This window comes from Neovison vison, chromosome 9 (assembly GCF_020171115.1).
Source record: "Neovison vison isolate M4711 chromosome 9, ASM_NN_V1, whole genome shotgun sequence".
Taxonomy (NCBI): domain Eukaryota; kingdom Metazoa; phylum Chordata; class Mammalia; order Carnivora; family Mustelidae; genus Neogale; species Neogale vison.
This window is the reverse complement of record NC_058099.1, coordinates 3653224-3668103: the sequence shown is the minus strand read 5'-3', so window position 1 is coordinate 3668103 and position 14880 is coordinate 3653224. Positions and strand designations below refer to the sequence as shown.

The window sequence follows — 14880 nt, the reverse complement described above, 5'->3', positions numbered from 1 at the left end:
CTGAAACTTCAGGGTCCACGGTCCCAAGTGTGCCTCCTCATGCCCTCCTCTCCCGCGACGTAACTGGGAGCCTCCAGGACATTGAGATGAAGAACAGAGGTCCCCAAGCACCCCCGCCGCAGACCTTCCCCTGCCTGGGGACTCGGGGAGCGAGGTCAGCATCGGTCACCAAACTCTGGTGTCCAACAATGACACTCCTTCTCCAGCCCAAGGAGGGAGATGATGTGAGGCCGGATATTCTGAACGTGGCAGGCTTCTGGAATGGGTCCTCGCGGACAGTTCAGGTGCCCATAAGTCTTAGTTGTTGACGCCTTCGTGGGACAGCTGTGTGGCTCCCGTCAGAAAACGCCTCACACTGGCCCAGCGTCTGCGACACACCACGGGCTCCTAAGAGCCGGCGAACCGTCACTAGTGTCTTCATCTCGGTGGGCCGACCCCGCTCTTGGCTCATAGCGCTCAGCCTTCGTTTTCACTCTCCCTGACGTCTACCACGCCGAGACCACAGGCCTGACGAGTCGTGGGGCAAGGTGATTTTCTGGAGCTCACTGAAGCCGCCTGTTTACACCCCATGTGGCCGACCACACGTCCTGGCGGACCGGGGCCAGTTTCCACTCCGGACGTGTGGTGGGGACATTAGGGAGACCTGACCGACTGCTGGGGACCGGGCAGAGCTGGCTAGAACGGGTGACCCGGGTGCGGACGGGATGATGTCCCGCAGGCTCCCCTCGGGCACATCAGGGACAGACGCAGGATGCTGACTTCTAGTGTCCATTAGAGCGCAGCGTCGCCTGGGCTGGGGCGCCAAGCATCACGGGTCTGAGAAGCAGAAAGACCACGCGGGGACACAGAACGCAGCTCGGGAGGGCACCGGCCTGCTGAGCCCAGAGGGCCAGTTCCTGCCCGGCTCATGATGCAGATGCCTGCCGGCAGCCCGGAGCAGCCCCCTTGGGGCACGAGCTGTGTGCCCGGCTGCTCGGCCTCATGCTCTGCACCTTTGAGCTAGTCCTCCCCTCCCGAGCGGTGGAACGCCATTCCCAGTGGAAGCTCACAGAATCAAAGAAAAACCAAGGCGCATGGATAGAAGCAGAGATGGACTCCAGCAGGTTTTTAAATTTCATTGATTTCTTTTCCTCCGGCCCAACATTTAAAAGACTGCTAATTCTCATCCATGCGGTACTGGGGACGTTCCAGAACTTGCCTGAGTAATGATGCCGACGGCGTGCTGGGCGGCGGGTCCACGCCGCCCCCAGAAGCACACAGGACTCCAGTGTGCGGAAGTGCGAAGGAGCAGTCTTCCCCCGCCCCTACGTGACCTGTTTTCACCCGCCCCCCCTTGCACGGGAAAAGCGTCTTCACCCTGCCTACATGGACCTCAGAGCCAGGCGCGGTGCTGAGCACTCGCTGTAGGATCTTGTCAAATAGGGAGAGCAAGGCAGCCCCGTGGACCCCGGAGCACACGCCTCCGCCTGCCATCACAGGGATCTCCACAAGGAGACGTGCCAAGGCCTGGGGGGCTCTCCCCACTGGGTCCCTTCTGCTTTCTTCCTAGCTGCTGCCCAGGAGCCCAGACATTCCCGGGACAGCTCTGGCCAGCAGAGGCAGACACAAGCCATCTGTGGAGCCCATAAATCATGCCCCTGGTGCACAGGGGCCTCTGGCTTTTCCTGGATGATAAACTCCCACCATCTGACAAGCCATGGTAATTGGGTACAAGGCTTCCCTTCTCCACCACACAGCGGGGGGCCAAAGGCGACCATACATCAAAACATTCCTTTTCTCCTCTTAGCCAGGTACTTTCTCGCCCATGACCTTCCAACTTAGTCTGGTTCTGGGGACACAAACGTGCCTTTGTGAAAGGGCCTGGCATGACATCACAGAGACCCCGGCGGAAGCTGGGCGCCCCAGAACCTCAGTGTGGCAGGGGCTACTGTGCCCTGCTATCCTGGCCACTGGTCCTCTGACTTTAGCTAAGTCCCTTCTTCCATCTGGGCCTCAGTTTCTCCTTCTGTAAAAGGTTTTAGGTAGGATGACTTCTAAATCAATGTTTTTAGAAAAACTGATATTCCTTCACAAGGTACCATTGCTTTTACAATAAACCTTCATTTAACGTTGTAAAATCCAGCGTCCTGGTGGCCCACCCTTGTTCCAGTCCGTGAAAGAGAAGATGAGGGAGGGCGTAGGTAGTCTAGGCACGAGGCGTCTTGATCGAATTGGAAGATGGTTCTCAAACCTTGAACCCTGGCGTTTCGGGGCCACAGTGCTCCTCTTGGGGCACAGCAGTTGAATCTGTCAAGCTGTAGGGGCCAAGGGCAAAGGGGGACCTTGAAAGCACTGATAATGGAAAACAATTTGGGGATGGGATGAGGAAAGTCACTAAACAGGTCTCCCCACAAGTTACATAAAACCACACCAGGACAACCATCAAAATATTTTCCTCGGAGAAGCCTTGGGACAAACACATTCCGGTTATTGAAGCCAACGTTAGCTGTTCGGACTCAACCACACGGTCACAATGTATTTTAAGCACCTTCCCCTCCTTGGGCCAACAGTGAGTGAGGATAGGATCGCATTGCCCTGGTGGTACAGACTGGGGAATCAGCCAAACTGCATTCTCTCATCCATGAATGTCATAAATGCTTCCCGAGCTTGGCGTCTGCGCCAGGCACCACGGGGGGAGCTGGGCTCTGTGCTGATGGGGACGGACGGGGTCCCTGCCCCCACACCATGCCTGGGCGGGTCTGCAGGAGCAGGAGAGCAAGAGGAGGCAGTGAAGGCCTGTAACAGGGCAGCAGGCTCCGTGGGGCTCGGCGAGCTTGGGGGGTCTGAGGAAGTGACTGTACCCGGAGACTGGGGAACGAGCAGCAGCCACCCCGCTGCAGGGGTGGGGGCTCGGGCAGTGAGTAGAGCACGCGGGAACCGGGCTTCTGCTGCTGTGGAACACACACAGTCTTGGTGGCTTAACTAGCACGTTCATCGTCTCAGTTTCTGTGGACGGACCCTGAGTGCTGCTCAGCCAGCTTCTCCGCTGGGGTCTCGGAGGGCAGCAGTCCAGGAGACAGCTGGGCTGTGTTCTCATCCAGAGGCTGGACCGAGGAGGAATCTGCTTCTGAGATCATTCAGGCTGGGGCAGAACTCCCTCCTGCGCTCTGGTTTCCCACTGGCTAGAGGCTGCCCATGTGGGCCTCTCCAACAGGCAGCTTACTTGTCATGCCAGTAAGGAGACCCTCTCTCCAGTGCACTCTAAGTCTTAGATCATGGAACATCATCGCAGGAATGACCCGTCTTCACCTCTGTCCTCTTCTGTGGGTCCTGCTCCCACTCAAGGGGAGAGGGTTACATGAGGTGTGGACTCGAGGGCAGGGAAGCCACAGGCAGTCCCTCCCCTCAGTGTGCGGGGGAAGCTGGCGGCGGCGGTGTGAAAGGCAGCAGGCATGAGGGGACAGAGGGATGACACTGGGCAGCCAGGGAGGGTGGGAAACAGCAAAGGTTCTCGGCAGCAGAAGACACCATAACTGTTTGTTTTAAAAAGACAACCACTTCGGGAGGTCTCGAATACAAACATCTCTCCGAGGGGTGTTGCTTTCAAGGGAGTGTTGACATCCGTTGACTCCAGGAAGGGAGCATTGGCTGGGGGGCAGGAGTTGGGGGACTTGGGCTCCTTTTGAATTCTGAACCATACAAACGTATTGCAGTCAAGAAATAAATTTGTTCATTTTATGTTGAGCAGTCCCCACGGCAGAGGTATGAAGAGGGGGCCAGGAAGAAAGCAGGGTAGCTGTGAGGATGGATTAGGGCCAAAGAAGGAACGCGATCTCTGTGATCCAAACCCTGGAGAGGTAAGACTTAGCATCTCTCCAGTATTAGAGCCTTTTCCTCTCAAATTTCCTGAGCTCACTGCCTCATTTCTTAGCTTCCCTCTGCCCTCAGAGACGCGGTCTGAAGAGCTCTCGGATGTCAAGGCCTTGGCTGTCCCTAAAAGAAAGGCCATGGGTCCCCAGCAGGTAGAGCCCACCTCCTCTTCCTCGTTCCAATACAAAGTGCTAATTTCTCTTTCTCTAACGCATTTGATGGTCACTTCAAACAAATTCTTCAAAGAGATTGCATTAGACCCCCCCCCAAAAAAAAGGAAAAGAGAAGAAAAACCCCCAACATTAACTACAGAATCCTGATGGGTTATGACTGCATTACTTTTCCCTGAACGCTATTCCCTGCTTCCTTTTTGTGCTCTAAATTACCAATTCTAGTCCCTGTGTAGCTAAATAATAATAATTACCATATAAATGAATATGCATATGTGTCATTTTTCTCCCTAAAAGCAAGAAAGCCTGTTTATTTTGGATGAGAGTTTGTTTTGTTTCCGAACAACCAAAGCACATAATTAGGAGCCTCACCTCTTGCTCTTGAAATCCTGTCTCCACCGGGAAGAGATGAAAAAGGTACCGGATGCCCCTTGAAGCTAAGGAATTTTCAAACAAATTAAAGGAGGTCTCTCTCTGCTCTGCAGGTAACAATGGCTTGGACAGGATCAGAATCAGAATGTGAGGCCAGAAGGGGCTTCAAAGCTCAAAGGCAAGCTTGTCCTTCTACGGACCGGGGACCTGAGGCCTCTTGGAGCGAAGCCTCCCTGGAGGGTCACTGTGAGGGCCGGTGAGACAAGAACAGAGTGGCCAAATCACGACTCCGTGTTTGCCTTTCTGTTCTGGGACTCGCTGCGGGACCTCGAGCAGGATATGCCGCCTCCGCAAGTCTTAGATTCTGCACCCCTCAGTGACGTGAGCGCAGTGCCTGCTCCAGGGGGCGGGGGCCAAGATGAATGAGGTCGCAGATGTGACCCTCAGCCCTACACACCCACCAGGGGTCACCATCAAGGGGAGGACGACGGCAGCCTCGAGGCCTAGGGACCTGAGTGTGGTGCGGTGAGCAAGGAGCCAGACCAGGCGCCCCGAGTCCTTGGAGACCAGACAGCTAAGCGCCATCATCAGTGGAGTACCGGTGATGCCCAGTAATGTCATTATACATACTAAACAAATAGAATTAAATCAACCCGGAGTACTAATTATAATGAACAATAGAGTCATACAGTACAATACAACCAATAATGATATCACTTACAACACAACTAACTCATAACACTAATAATATTATCGCCATGTCGATGGTGGTGGTAGCTGCCAGCAAGGACCGGGGCTGCCAGGTCTCACACTGTCCACACCGCAGGGACCCTGTACAAACAGTCGAGTGCCAAACTTTTAGATAAGCTCAAGAAGGTTTATAGTCAGTAAATGCATGTTTCAGAAAATATTCTAGGTCACCAAAGGCAAGTTTGGGAGGTCTCACTGAAATCACAGAGAGAAGCACCATCTTTACCCCGGAAACCAGGACCCGGTGACTTGCAGAGATTTTCAGAAATTCCATGACCAAACCAGCCCAGTCCAGATGGATCCTGTGTGTGGATCCAGTGCCTGGATCTCTGAGGCACGAGTTCTGGGCAGCTTCTCTCCCCGGTGAAAGGCACCAATGATCCAACTGCACAAGTTCGCGCCTCTGAACTCCAGGTTGAACGTTTATGCACCAGAAACATGCGGTAATTTATGAAAATCCCTTGTACGAAATAACACTGTTCTGTCTGTCTAAGGTTCAGTCACGGGAAAATGAGTAATGCATGGCCTGAAGCAAAGCGAGGGTCTGAGTCGAGAGCTGGGTCCCCCGGCAGGATCCGTCGCCTTTCTGGTCCCTGCGGTCAGCTGGGCTGCGGCTCCGGGCCTCTCCTGTGCCGCAGCGGCCAGGGAAGGCCAGTGCTTGACCTGGGAGCGGAACAGCCAGGACGCGGCTCTTCTGGCTCGAGCTCCTGGATCACGAGGTGGTTTGGCATCGTAAGCATCTTAAAAGGAAATCTGAACTAGGCATGCGGAGACCCTGCCATCTTTGGTGACACTGAGACAGAGCACGAAGCCACCCCAACTGGGACAGCAACGTGGCCGGGGTGTGGCTGCGGCTGGTAAGGAGCCCACGATCCTCAGGGCGGGCGAGACCCCCGGGGCGGGAACTGGAGAGCTACTGTGTTCAGAGCCACAGCTGACCGCGAGGTAGGCCCTGGTTCGGGAAACTCCCCATGCACTGAATGTGCCTCACATGCAAGGAGGGCTGTGTCCCTGTGGTTCTGCCTTTTTTTTTCCTTTTTCTTTTTTCAAGATTTTATTTTCAAGTAATCGCTACACCCAAGGTGGGGCTCAAACTCAGGACCCTGAGATCAAAAATCACATGCTCTACTGACTGAGCCTGGCAGGGGTCCCCCCTCCCCGGCTCTGCTTTTAAATGTAGCCCAACCTGCAGGCAGGTGCAGGTCTGGGTGACTTGGGTACACTCATACCAAAGGAGTAACACCCGGTGTTTGGCCAAGTGGGACCAGCACTGCTCTGAACAATGGAGAAGCAGCTTCGTGAAGAGAAGCAGACCCGGATGCCTCCGGCCCGGTGAGCTGCGGTACAAGACTCTCGTTTGACTCGGCAAATTCATAATCAATTACAGGTTAACGCATAGAGCATTTTGTATGGGAGCGTGCCAGCCCGGTTCCCTTCGCTTAGGGGGCCCTCGCCTCCCCCTTCCTTCCTGACAAGGGATTGTTTCCGCATCTCCCAGATAAAAGAGAGGAAACCTTCAAAAGCGTGATCGATGGATGGGTCAGTTTTAAGAATTGGCCAGAGGTTGGTTGAGTACGGAAGGGACCCGAGCCTCATTCTGCCTCTGCCTAAGACAGTCTCTCCACACACCACCCCAGCCCCATCTCTGGAGGCTTCTGGAACAACCTGGCTCTCCTGGCCTGGTTAGCAGCCCTCATGACCCTTCTCACAGCTGGGCCTGCTTTGGTCATGCAGTGTTGTCTCCAACTATAGATGGTACTCAAGGCCAAGGGACCACCTTGCTCGTGGGGGGCTGAGGCAGAGGGGAAGGGTCCCAGCAGCAAGGACCATGTGGTGCCTGCAACAGGCCGTCATCTGGGAGGGTGTGTAGCCACACCGGCTTGGGGGCAGGTAACAAGACTTAAAATGAGCCTATGGCTCAGTGGTCTTCCTTCTAACACTGCTGGAGGGTAGAAGTTGGCTTTGTGTTTGTGGTGGGGGTGCGGGTAGGTGGCTTTATTTCACCAGGGGTGGGGTGGGAGGGAGATCCTAGACAGAGAGCAGCAGGTTGGTGCCTGGACAGGGACAGGGCTGCCCTGGAGGGCTGCCCCAGGCCTAATGGGAAGGAGACGCGGAGGCCGGCCTCTGTTGAGACCTAACCCAAGGGGCTGGGGTGGGAGTGGGAATTGGGTCTGGAAGAATGAGGGCGTCCTCCCTTCCAGGCTGGACATGGAGCCTGAGCCCTGCCGCCTCCCTTTCCTCCTGTTGGGCCCTAGCTCCTCCTGGCTCAATGGGGCCACATGACCCCTGAACCCCACTGCCCCCATCCCAGAGGACGGGCCAGATCAGGTGGGACAGGGGACAGGGAGCCTGGGGCGAGAGTGTGGGGTGGGGGTCCATGGTGAGCAGGGGGGAGTCAGTTTTTTATTCAGAACTGAAGAGAAAGGGCAGAAGTTTGCATGATCTCATGGAACTGTCACTTAGAACAGGGAGCGGGATCTGTGGCTCCTGGGCCTAGCCCGGCCTGCTGCCCATTCGAGTAAACAAAGTTTTACCGGAACAAAGCGTGCCCGTTCACCTATGCACTGAGACGGCTGCTTTCAAGTTACCGCAGAGCTGAGCAGCTGCAACCCGGGGCCACAGTTACGAGCTGGCCTTGACAGAGAACATTTGCCTCTCCCCAGTTTAGAACAGCCTCGGCCCTTTGGGCACTGGCCTGTGCCGGGCGGTGGAGTCCATCGGCTCACTGGGCACAACCTGCACTCGAAGGAAGACACACCGTCTCGACCAGACTCTGAGACCCAGACCACAGCTGCTCCGTGGCTCTCCCGAGATTTGACTCACGGCGCTGAGGACGGCGCGGACAGAGGCGGCCAGAACGGCTCCTCCAGAGAGATGTGCGGGGATCTTCCCGGGTTGGGGCCTCTCGAGGAATTTCAGGCAAGAGAGAGAGGGAGAGTGCGCGTGCGGGCGCTCGCGTGAATATGAGATGACGCACGGGCTGTGGTTCTGGGCAGGAGGAGGCCCGCAGGGCCCACCCTCTCACTCCCCCCGGACGCAGCTCTCCGGCAGGGACCGCAGGCATGGGGCAGCCCCGCAAGGAACCACGAAAGTGTACAGTAGTAGGTGAATTCGGAAAGAAGACCGGGATTCGAAACACCACCAAGCCAGCACCCCAGCCTGGTCCGACGGTGGGTGAGAAGTGGGGACCAAGAGAGCCATGTCTGGCTTGCGCGGCAGGAGAGGGCACCCCTGACAGTCAGATGCGGGGGACATCTCCACGAGTTTTTCTCCTCCGCTTTCTTGTACCCCAGCCTCCCGGCCACCGTGTTGCAGCGGCCACGACACAGGGTGCCTGCAGGTCTGAGGGGAGCAGGGGCCCCTCCCCTGCAGTCCCCAGAGAATGGAGCCAAGCCCCATTCACTTCTCCTCTCCTTGCGTTGCGGTTCTCCTGCCACATGGCCACCATCGCAGGAAGCCTGTGACAGAGCAGGAAATTAAGTCCCAGCTTTCTGGCCAGAAGACCAAAAAGAGGAGAACCACGGAAGTTTGCGTGGAAATGGCAGAGAGAGCAGCTCAGGCAAGCAACCAGATGAAACTGTTTATGGACTCATGGGCTCCCCCCAGGTTGTGCGTGCAAGGGTGTGACCCCAGACAGCTTTCTAAAGACACCAAGAGACGAAGCAGAGCGCAGACCTCTACCCGGGCCCCGCTGAGCGGCGCGCACAGCACAGAGCTGCAGAGCCCCGCACGGAATCAGCAAAGGCTTCGAAGACAGAAGCAGGAGGGGAACAGCACACAGAGCAGGTGACTGGAACTTGCAGCCCGAGCCCCAGTGAGCCAGTGGCCTGCGAAGACAATACCGACACCCACCACAGAATTTAAACAAGACCCGGAACCTCACAACAATATGAACGATGTCCAGTTTACTGCCTATGTTGTCCTCTAGGATTCTGAGGGATTCCTGTCTCACGTTGAGGTCTTTTATCCATTTTGAGTTGATCTTTGTGTACGGTGTGAGAGAATGGTCGAGTTTCATTCTCCTACATATAGCTGTCCAGTTTTCCCAGCACCATTTATTGAAGAGACTGTCTTTTTTCCACTGTATATTTTTTCCTGTTTTGTCGAAGATTATTTGACCACAGAATTGAGGGTCCATATCTGGGCTCTCTACTCTGTTCCACTGGCCTATGTGTCTGTTTTTATGCCAGTACCATGCTGTCTTGGTGATAACAGCTTTGTAGTAAAGCTTGAAATCAGGTAATGTGATGCCCCCAGTTTTATTTTTGTTTTTCAACATTTCCTTAGCAATTCGGGGTCTCTGATTCCATACAAATTTTAGGATTATTTGCTCCAGCTCTTTGAAAAATACCGGTGGAATTTTGATCGGAATGGCATTAAAAGTATAGATTGCTCTAGGCAGTATAGACATTTTAACAATGTTTATTCTTCCGATCCAAGAGCATGGAATGGTCTTCCATCTTTTTGTCTCTTCTTCAATTTCTTTCACGAGTGTTCTGTAGTTCCCCGAGTACAGATCCTTTACCTCTTTGCTTAGGTTTATTCCCAGGTAGCTTACGGTTCTTGGTGCTATAGTAAATGGAATCGACTCTCTAATTTCCCTTTCTGTATTTTCATTGTTCGTGTATAAGAAAGCCATTGATTTCTGTACATCGACTTTGTATCCTGCCACGTTACTGAATTGCTGTATGAATTCTAGTAGTTTGGGAGTGGAGTCAGTTTACAAAATCATGCAACACAAGGACATTTGGGAAAATCTCAGCTCATGTGGGAAAAGACCAACTCAGAGGCAGCCAGTTTTGTTTTGTTTTTGTTTTTGTTTTTTAAGCAAGGCTCCGCGCCCGGTGTGGAGCCCAATGTGGGACTCGAACTCATGACGCTGAGATCAAGACCTGAGCTGAGATCAAGACTTGGACGCTCAACTGATGGATCCCCCGCGAGCCCCCACTGAAGTATCTATATTAAGACCCAATAATAACAATGGAGCTCAAACAAGTAAACGCACAGGCAAATAGACAGTCTCAGAAACAGAAGACAGCAAGAACCAAATGGAATTCTGGAAACTGAGAAACAACAACCCAAATTAAAAGCTCCCTGGACGGGCCCGACAGGAGAACGGAGAAGGGAAAGGAAAGCCTCAGTGAGCCTCAAAGCTGCTTCCATGCAATGATCCGATCCACGGCAGAGGGGAGGCCAACAGAGAATGGGGCCCAGCGCCCGCAGAGGGAACCACAGAGCTGGTGTTTATGGCCCTGGAGCCTCAGGAGACGGGGGAAAGAACGGCCCAGAAACTATTGGAGAAAATAATGGCCAAAAACTGCCCAAGTTTGGAGGAAAAGGTAAACTTATAAACTGAAGAAACTCAACAAACGCCCAAAAGAATCAGTCCGAAGGAACGCATGCCGGACTAACGGTGACTGACTGTGAGAGCGAGAACAGCCCCCGAGGATGCCCAGGGGGAGCCTGGGTGGCCGCCCTCCGTCTGACCCCCGCAGGCCGGAAGGAGGCGGGACCCTGTGAGGTTGAGGATGGCAAGCTCGGGTGTAGAACTCTGGACCCAGGGACAAATCCCTTCAAGAACGAGGGCAGTAAAGACTTCCCCGGCTGGTGGTTCGGCGCCATCCAAGGCGAAACCCACGCCCACAGACTGAACATCACCGAGATCCGGTTGGTCTGTTCTCTGGTCTTCTGCAGGTTCTGTGCTGGGACCTGAACCCCTGCCCTTCGCTCTCCCTTCATCGGGTAGCAAAGCCCCTCTCTCAGGGAGCCCCCGAGCCGCCGCACACCGGGTTTCTTACCCGCCTGACGCAGTCCTCCTCCTTCAGGCGTTCCTGGATCAGACTGACGAGCAGCGCGCTGGACAGTTTCTAAAGGAAAGACAACAAGCAGAATGAGGGTCCTAACTCGTATACCGAGCCAAAAAGGACACGTGCCTGGTAGGTAGGCCAGGCGGCTCAGCTGAGCATTGCAGAACTGGCTGTGTTGACACAAAGCTTCCCCAGTCCCTGACTGATGTCCAGAGGCCTCTGGAAAGCCCGGGCCCACCTTGCAGCCCCCACCCCTACCCTGAGCCTCATTCTCCACCAACCACCCCTTTGACAGCCCCCACCACACGTGCACACCAACCCCCACTCTTGCTTATCCTGTGGCTCCACTCAGACGTTCCCCCCACCCTACCTGAGTGACTCCAGGCTCCCTCGGAGCCTTGGCCCAAGAGCCACCACCTGCCGGCAGTCCTCCCTGACCCTCCCCAGGCCAGGCTAGGAGCCGCCATAACCCTTAACAGTGAGTTCTGTTACTGCTCCAACCACAAGGCCTTCCAGGGGTCTGTCTGCTCACATGTCCAATTCCCCAGGAAGTCTCAAAGCTCCTGGAGGAAAGGGACCGAGTCTTACTATCTTTGTACCCCAGACAGTGTGCGGGGGCGGGGGGGGCGGGGGGCCCATCTCTTTCCAACTCTGCTCAGAGACCTCATGGTGGTAGCTTGAAATCAGCCGTGGGGGAGTCTTTATTTCCCGGGAATGGGTGAATGCTGCGAAGACAAGCTGTTTTCCCCAGAGAGCTGGTTGGCAAATGTTGACCAGCACACCTCTGCCCCAGCCTCGAGTCAGTGCCGAGGAAAGAGGATGCCCTTGCGAGCTGATGAGTTAACGAAACGTCATGTTCCGGAATACATTCAATAAATAGTATTGATGACCTGTTGAGTATACCCTTTGTGCGGGGCACTGTGCCCAGCCACTTTATTCGATGTTTATAACTCTGGACAACCTGTACTCTCTTTTCACAGATAGAGAAGCTGAGTCTCAGAGAGGTGAAGCCCCCTCCCAACCAGGGAGGGGCAGAGGCTGAACTTCAACCCAAGCAGGGAAGCCAGAGCCCTGCCTCTTCAGCACTATGCTCTCCCTGGGCCCTGCAAAGGCACGGGTGTGGGGGGCGGGAGGGTGTGCAGGGAGGAAGTTAAGGATGGCCGACCTTCTGTCTCTCTCCTGAACTTTCTCTGGCCAGAATCAGCATCCCAATTTTCACAACCAAGTTTGATGTTTCTAACAAAACCTTGAATGCCCTGGAGCTGATGCCTGGAAAACCCACTCCCTCGTGTCCCCTTGACCTAAGATCACTAAAAGCTGGTGCTTCTTCACAAACACCCCAATGCTTGGCCAAAGCAGACTCCCAGGCCAGCCCCGGACAGCACTCCCCGAGCTATGTCAGGGCTGACCGGCCCCCAGGAGGGGAGGGGCTCCTGCCTGGTGCACACGAGGGTCCTCGTGTGTGCACTGGGTTCACACAGAGGTGCCCAGCTCAGGTGGCGAGAAATCTACCTTTTGCTCCTTTTTGCAAGCTGGGGAACCCCAGAGTGGGACCATGTAGGCCTGGCAGGGGGAGGGGGGAGGCAATTTCCCAAAGTATCCTTAGGGCTAATGGTGATATTTTAGTGACACTGGAGCAAAGCCTAGGTCCTTCATTCTAGAGTCAGCAACTGTGAGGGTTTGGAGACCAGATCCCGCCTCGGGAACGCTGTCATGTCTGCCTTCAGAGCACCTGGAGAAACAGAGCCGGGACACCAGAACCTCTCCAACAGGCTGTACGCTGCCCAGGCTGGCTTAGAAAGGGTACACGTGCCAGTGTGCCCACGCCTCACGTTGTGTCCCGGCAGTGAGGGTGTGGGGAGTAGATGGTGCCCAACCACTTCTAACCGTGGATGTTTGCCCTGCTTTAGCGAGTGGGCATCGGTTGCCCCGCCCCACAGAGCGATTCTGAGAGACGGAAGAGGGTGCTGGCGCAGGCGGTGGGGGGACAGTCCCCAAAGGGGTTCAGCTCTGATGCGCTCGGACCCGCCTGGACCCTCGAGGTAGGGACGCTGAGGCTGCTGGTCTGGGGACCACACCCGGAGGACCACTGTCTTAAAAGCAACCTCAAGTACCCAAGAGCCCTCCCCCACAGGGGAGAGGTTGCTGGGGAGGGCGCCTTTCTGCCCCACCCCTATCCTCCCAGCACTCCTGGGGAACTTACCCCAGCTGGTGAGGGAAGGGGGTCAACAGGGAGTGGCCCTTTCCTGTCCCCTCATGTCCCCTGCTGACCCCAGGCAGAGCCAGCTTCCATGCTGAGGGCCGTTTCCCTTTGAGATTAGTCTCCTGTCCCTGACGGCACCCATTCAGAAGGCAGCAAACCGGTACTGGGATGGGCAGGGGTGATGGGGAGAGGGGGACGGGGTGGGGGAGCTGCCAGCCAGCCAAAGAACACGGGTTGAAAGGAGACAGGTCCAGGTGGGGCACAGCACTGCTGGAGCCTGCCCAGCAGGGGACAGGCCCATGACTTTGAGCACAGCCCCTCCTGGGTACCCCCCGCCGCTCCCTGCCTTGGCGCTGTCTCAGTGCCAGCTTTGATGTGTCACATCAGCGACGGGCTTCCAGGGGGCGCCTCTCAGCGTCCTGCCAAACTGTCTTTGTAGGAATCGGGCTCCCTCCTCCCAGAGCTCTGCCGTGCTCTCCCACCCCAGCCCCCAAGGCCCGGTGTTGTGGGGAGAATCAGGAACAAACCGGCAAAGCCCTGTGACACCCCCGCCGGTCACAGAGCAGGCCCCGGTCAGATGCAGGGCTCCAGCCTCTCGTCTCCGCTTTCTTCTCATCACGGGCAGAGCTGGCTGCATGGGCTGGGCTTGACCTTTCCTCTCGGTCCAGCTCCCAAAGCCCACCGAACAGCCGACCTCAGAGGTGCCCCCCACGGAGTGACGTGCGGGTTTGCTGCGGTGCCTAGGCGGCCACGTGTGGTGGCAGGTGGAACCCCCGCTCTGCCCCTTCGGGCACCTCCCTTCACTTCTCACACCTGGGCTTCCTCGCTGCGATGACACGAGCCGGAAGAGACCCTGCAGTGACAAAGGCCAACGGACTTCACAGAGAGAACGGCCCTCGGACCTACGCCCTCTCACGGGCCACAAGCAGCACCTCCTGGAACCTGGAACCTTCCGCAAGGCCCGTTCCCACCGCCGCCTGGAGTGGCAGATGAAGAACACGAGAGAGCGGAGGGTTCCAGCCCCGCGCGCTGTGTCTCAGCGTGGCCTCCGGGACACGGAGCCGCGAGCCTGGAGAGGGCATGGCGGGAGCAGGCGGAGGCCACCCACGGGACTGGGGTGATCCCAGAAATCCTCAGCGACACCGGAGAGCCCTCCATCGCCGGGTGTAGACGGAGGCAGGGCCAGACGGCGCGCGTTCTCTTCTTTGGATGTTAACGGAAACAGCAGCCTGGCAGGCGGGCCATGGCTGCACCGGGCTCCCCCGGATCTTCACTTTGCCAGCGGGACTGGAAGGAGTAACGACACCGCAGCTGGGAAGAGCCCGGCTCTGGCTCCCTCCCGTCGGACCTGCCTTCAGAGCCTGCGTCACTGATCCATTCCACAGACTGGCTGTGGTGACCTAATATGACAGCTACATGCCCAGGAAAGCCTGACTGGGTGACGACTGTGCTGTAAGAGCGACAACCACACTGAGAAAGGGGAGCGGCGGGTGGGGCCGTGTTAGAATTCCCTGCGGAGCGTCTGAAACGCCCGCCCCGCACGTCAGGGTTCAGACCAACTGAGTCTGGCAGGGCCCAGGAGAGGCTCGTGGGCCACAAAGACGGAACTTCTGGACCAGGAAGCTTCTCGAGCATCTGTCCTCCTGCAGGGATTCAGTAAGAACGTTCCTTAGCAATTAAAATATCCCAGAGCAGGGGCGCCTGGGTGGCTCAGTGGGTTAAGCCGCTG

The 14880-nt window shown here is 56.2% G+C and overlaps 1 protein-coding gene across 5 annotated transcripts in view; it reads right to left on the bottom strand.

Moving 5' to 3' along the window:
• AK8 (adenylate kinase 8) overlaps positions 1–14880 on the bottom strand; it is a 137680-nt gene that overhangs the window by 109587 nt on the left and 13213 nt on the right. For all 5 annotated transcript variants that reach the window (XR_006386356.1, XM_044264616.1, XM_044264614.1 and 2 more), the window contains one exon: positions 10940–11008. Coding sequence is in view for 4 of the 5 variants with exons in the window: in XM_044264616.1 (XP_044120551.1) it covers positions 10940–11008 (69 nt within the window). In the remaining variant the exon portion in view is untranslated. The remainder of the gene's footprint in view (positions 1–10939; positions 11009–14880) is intronic.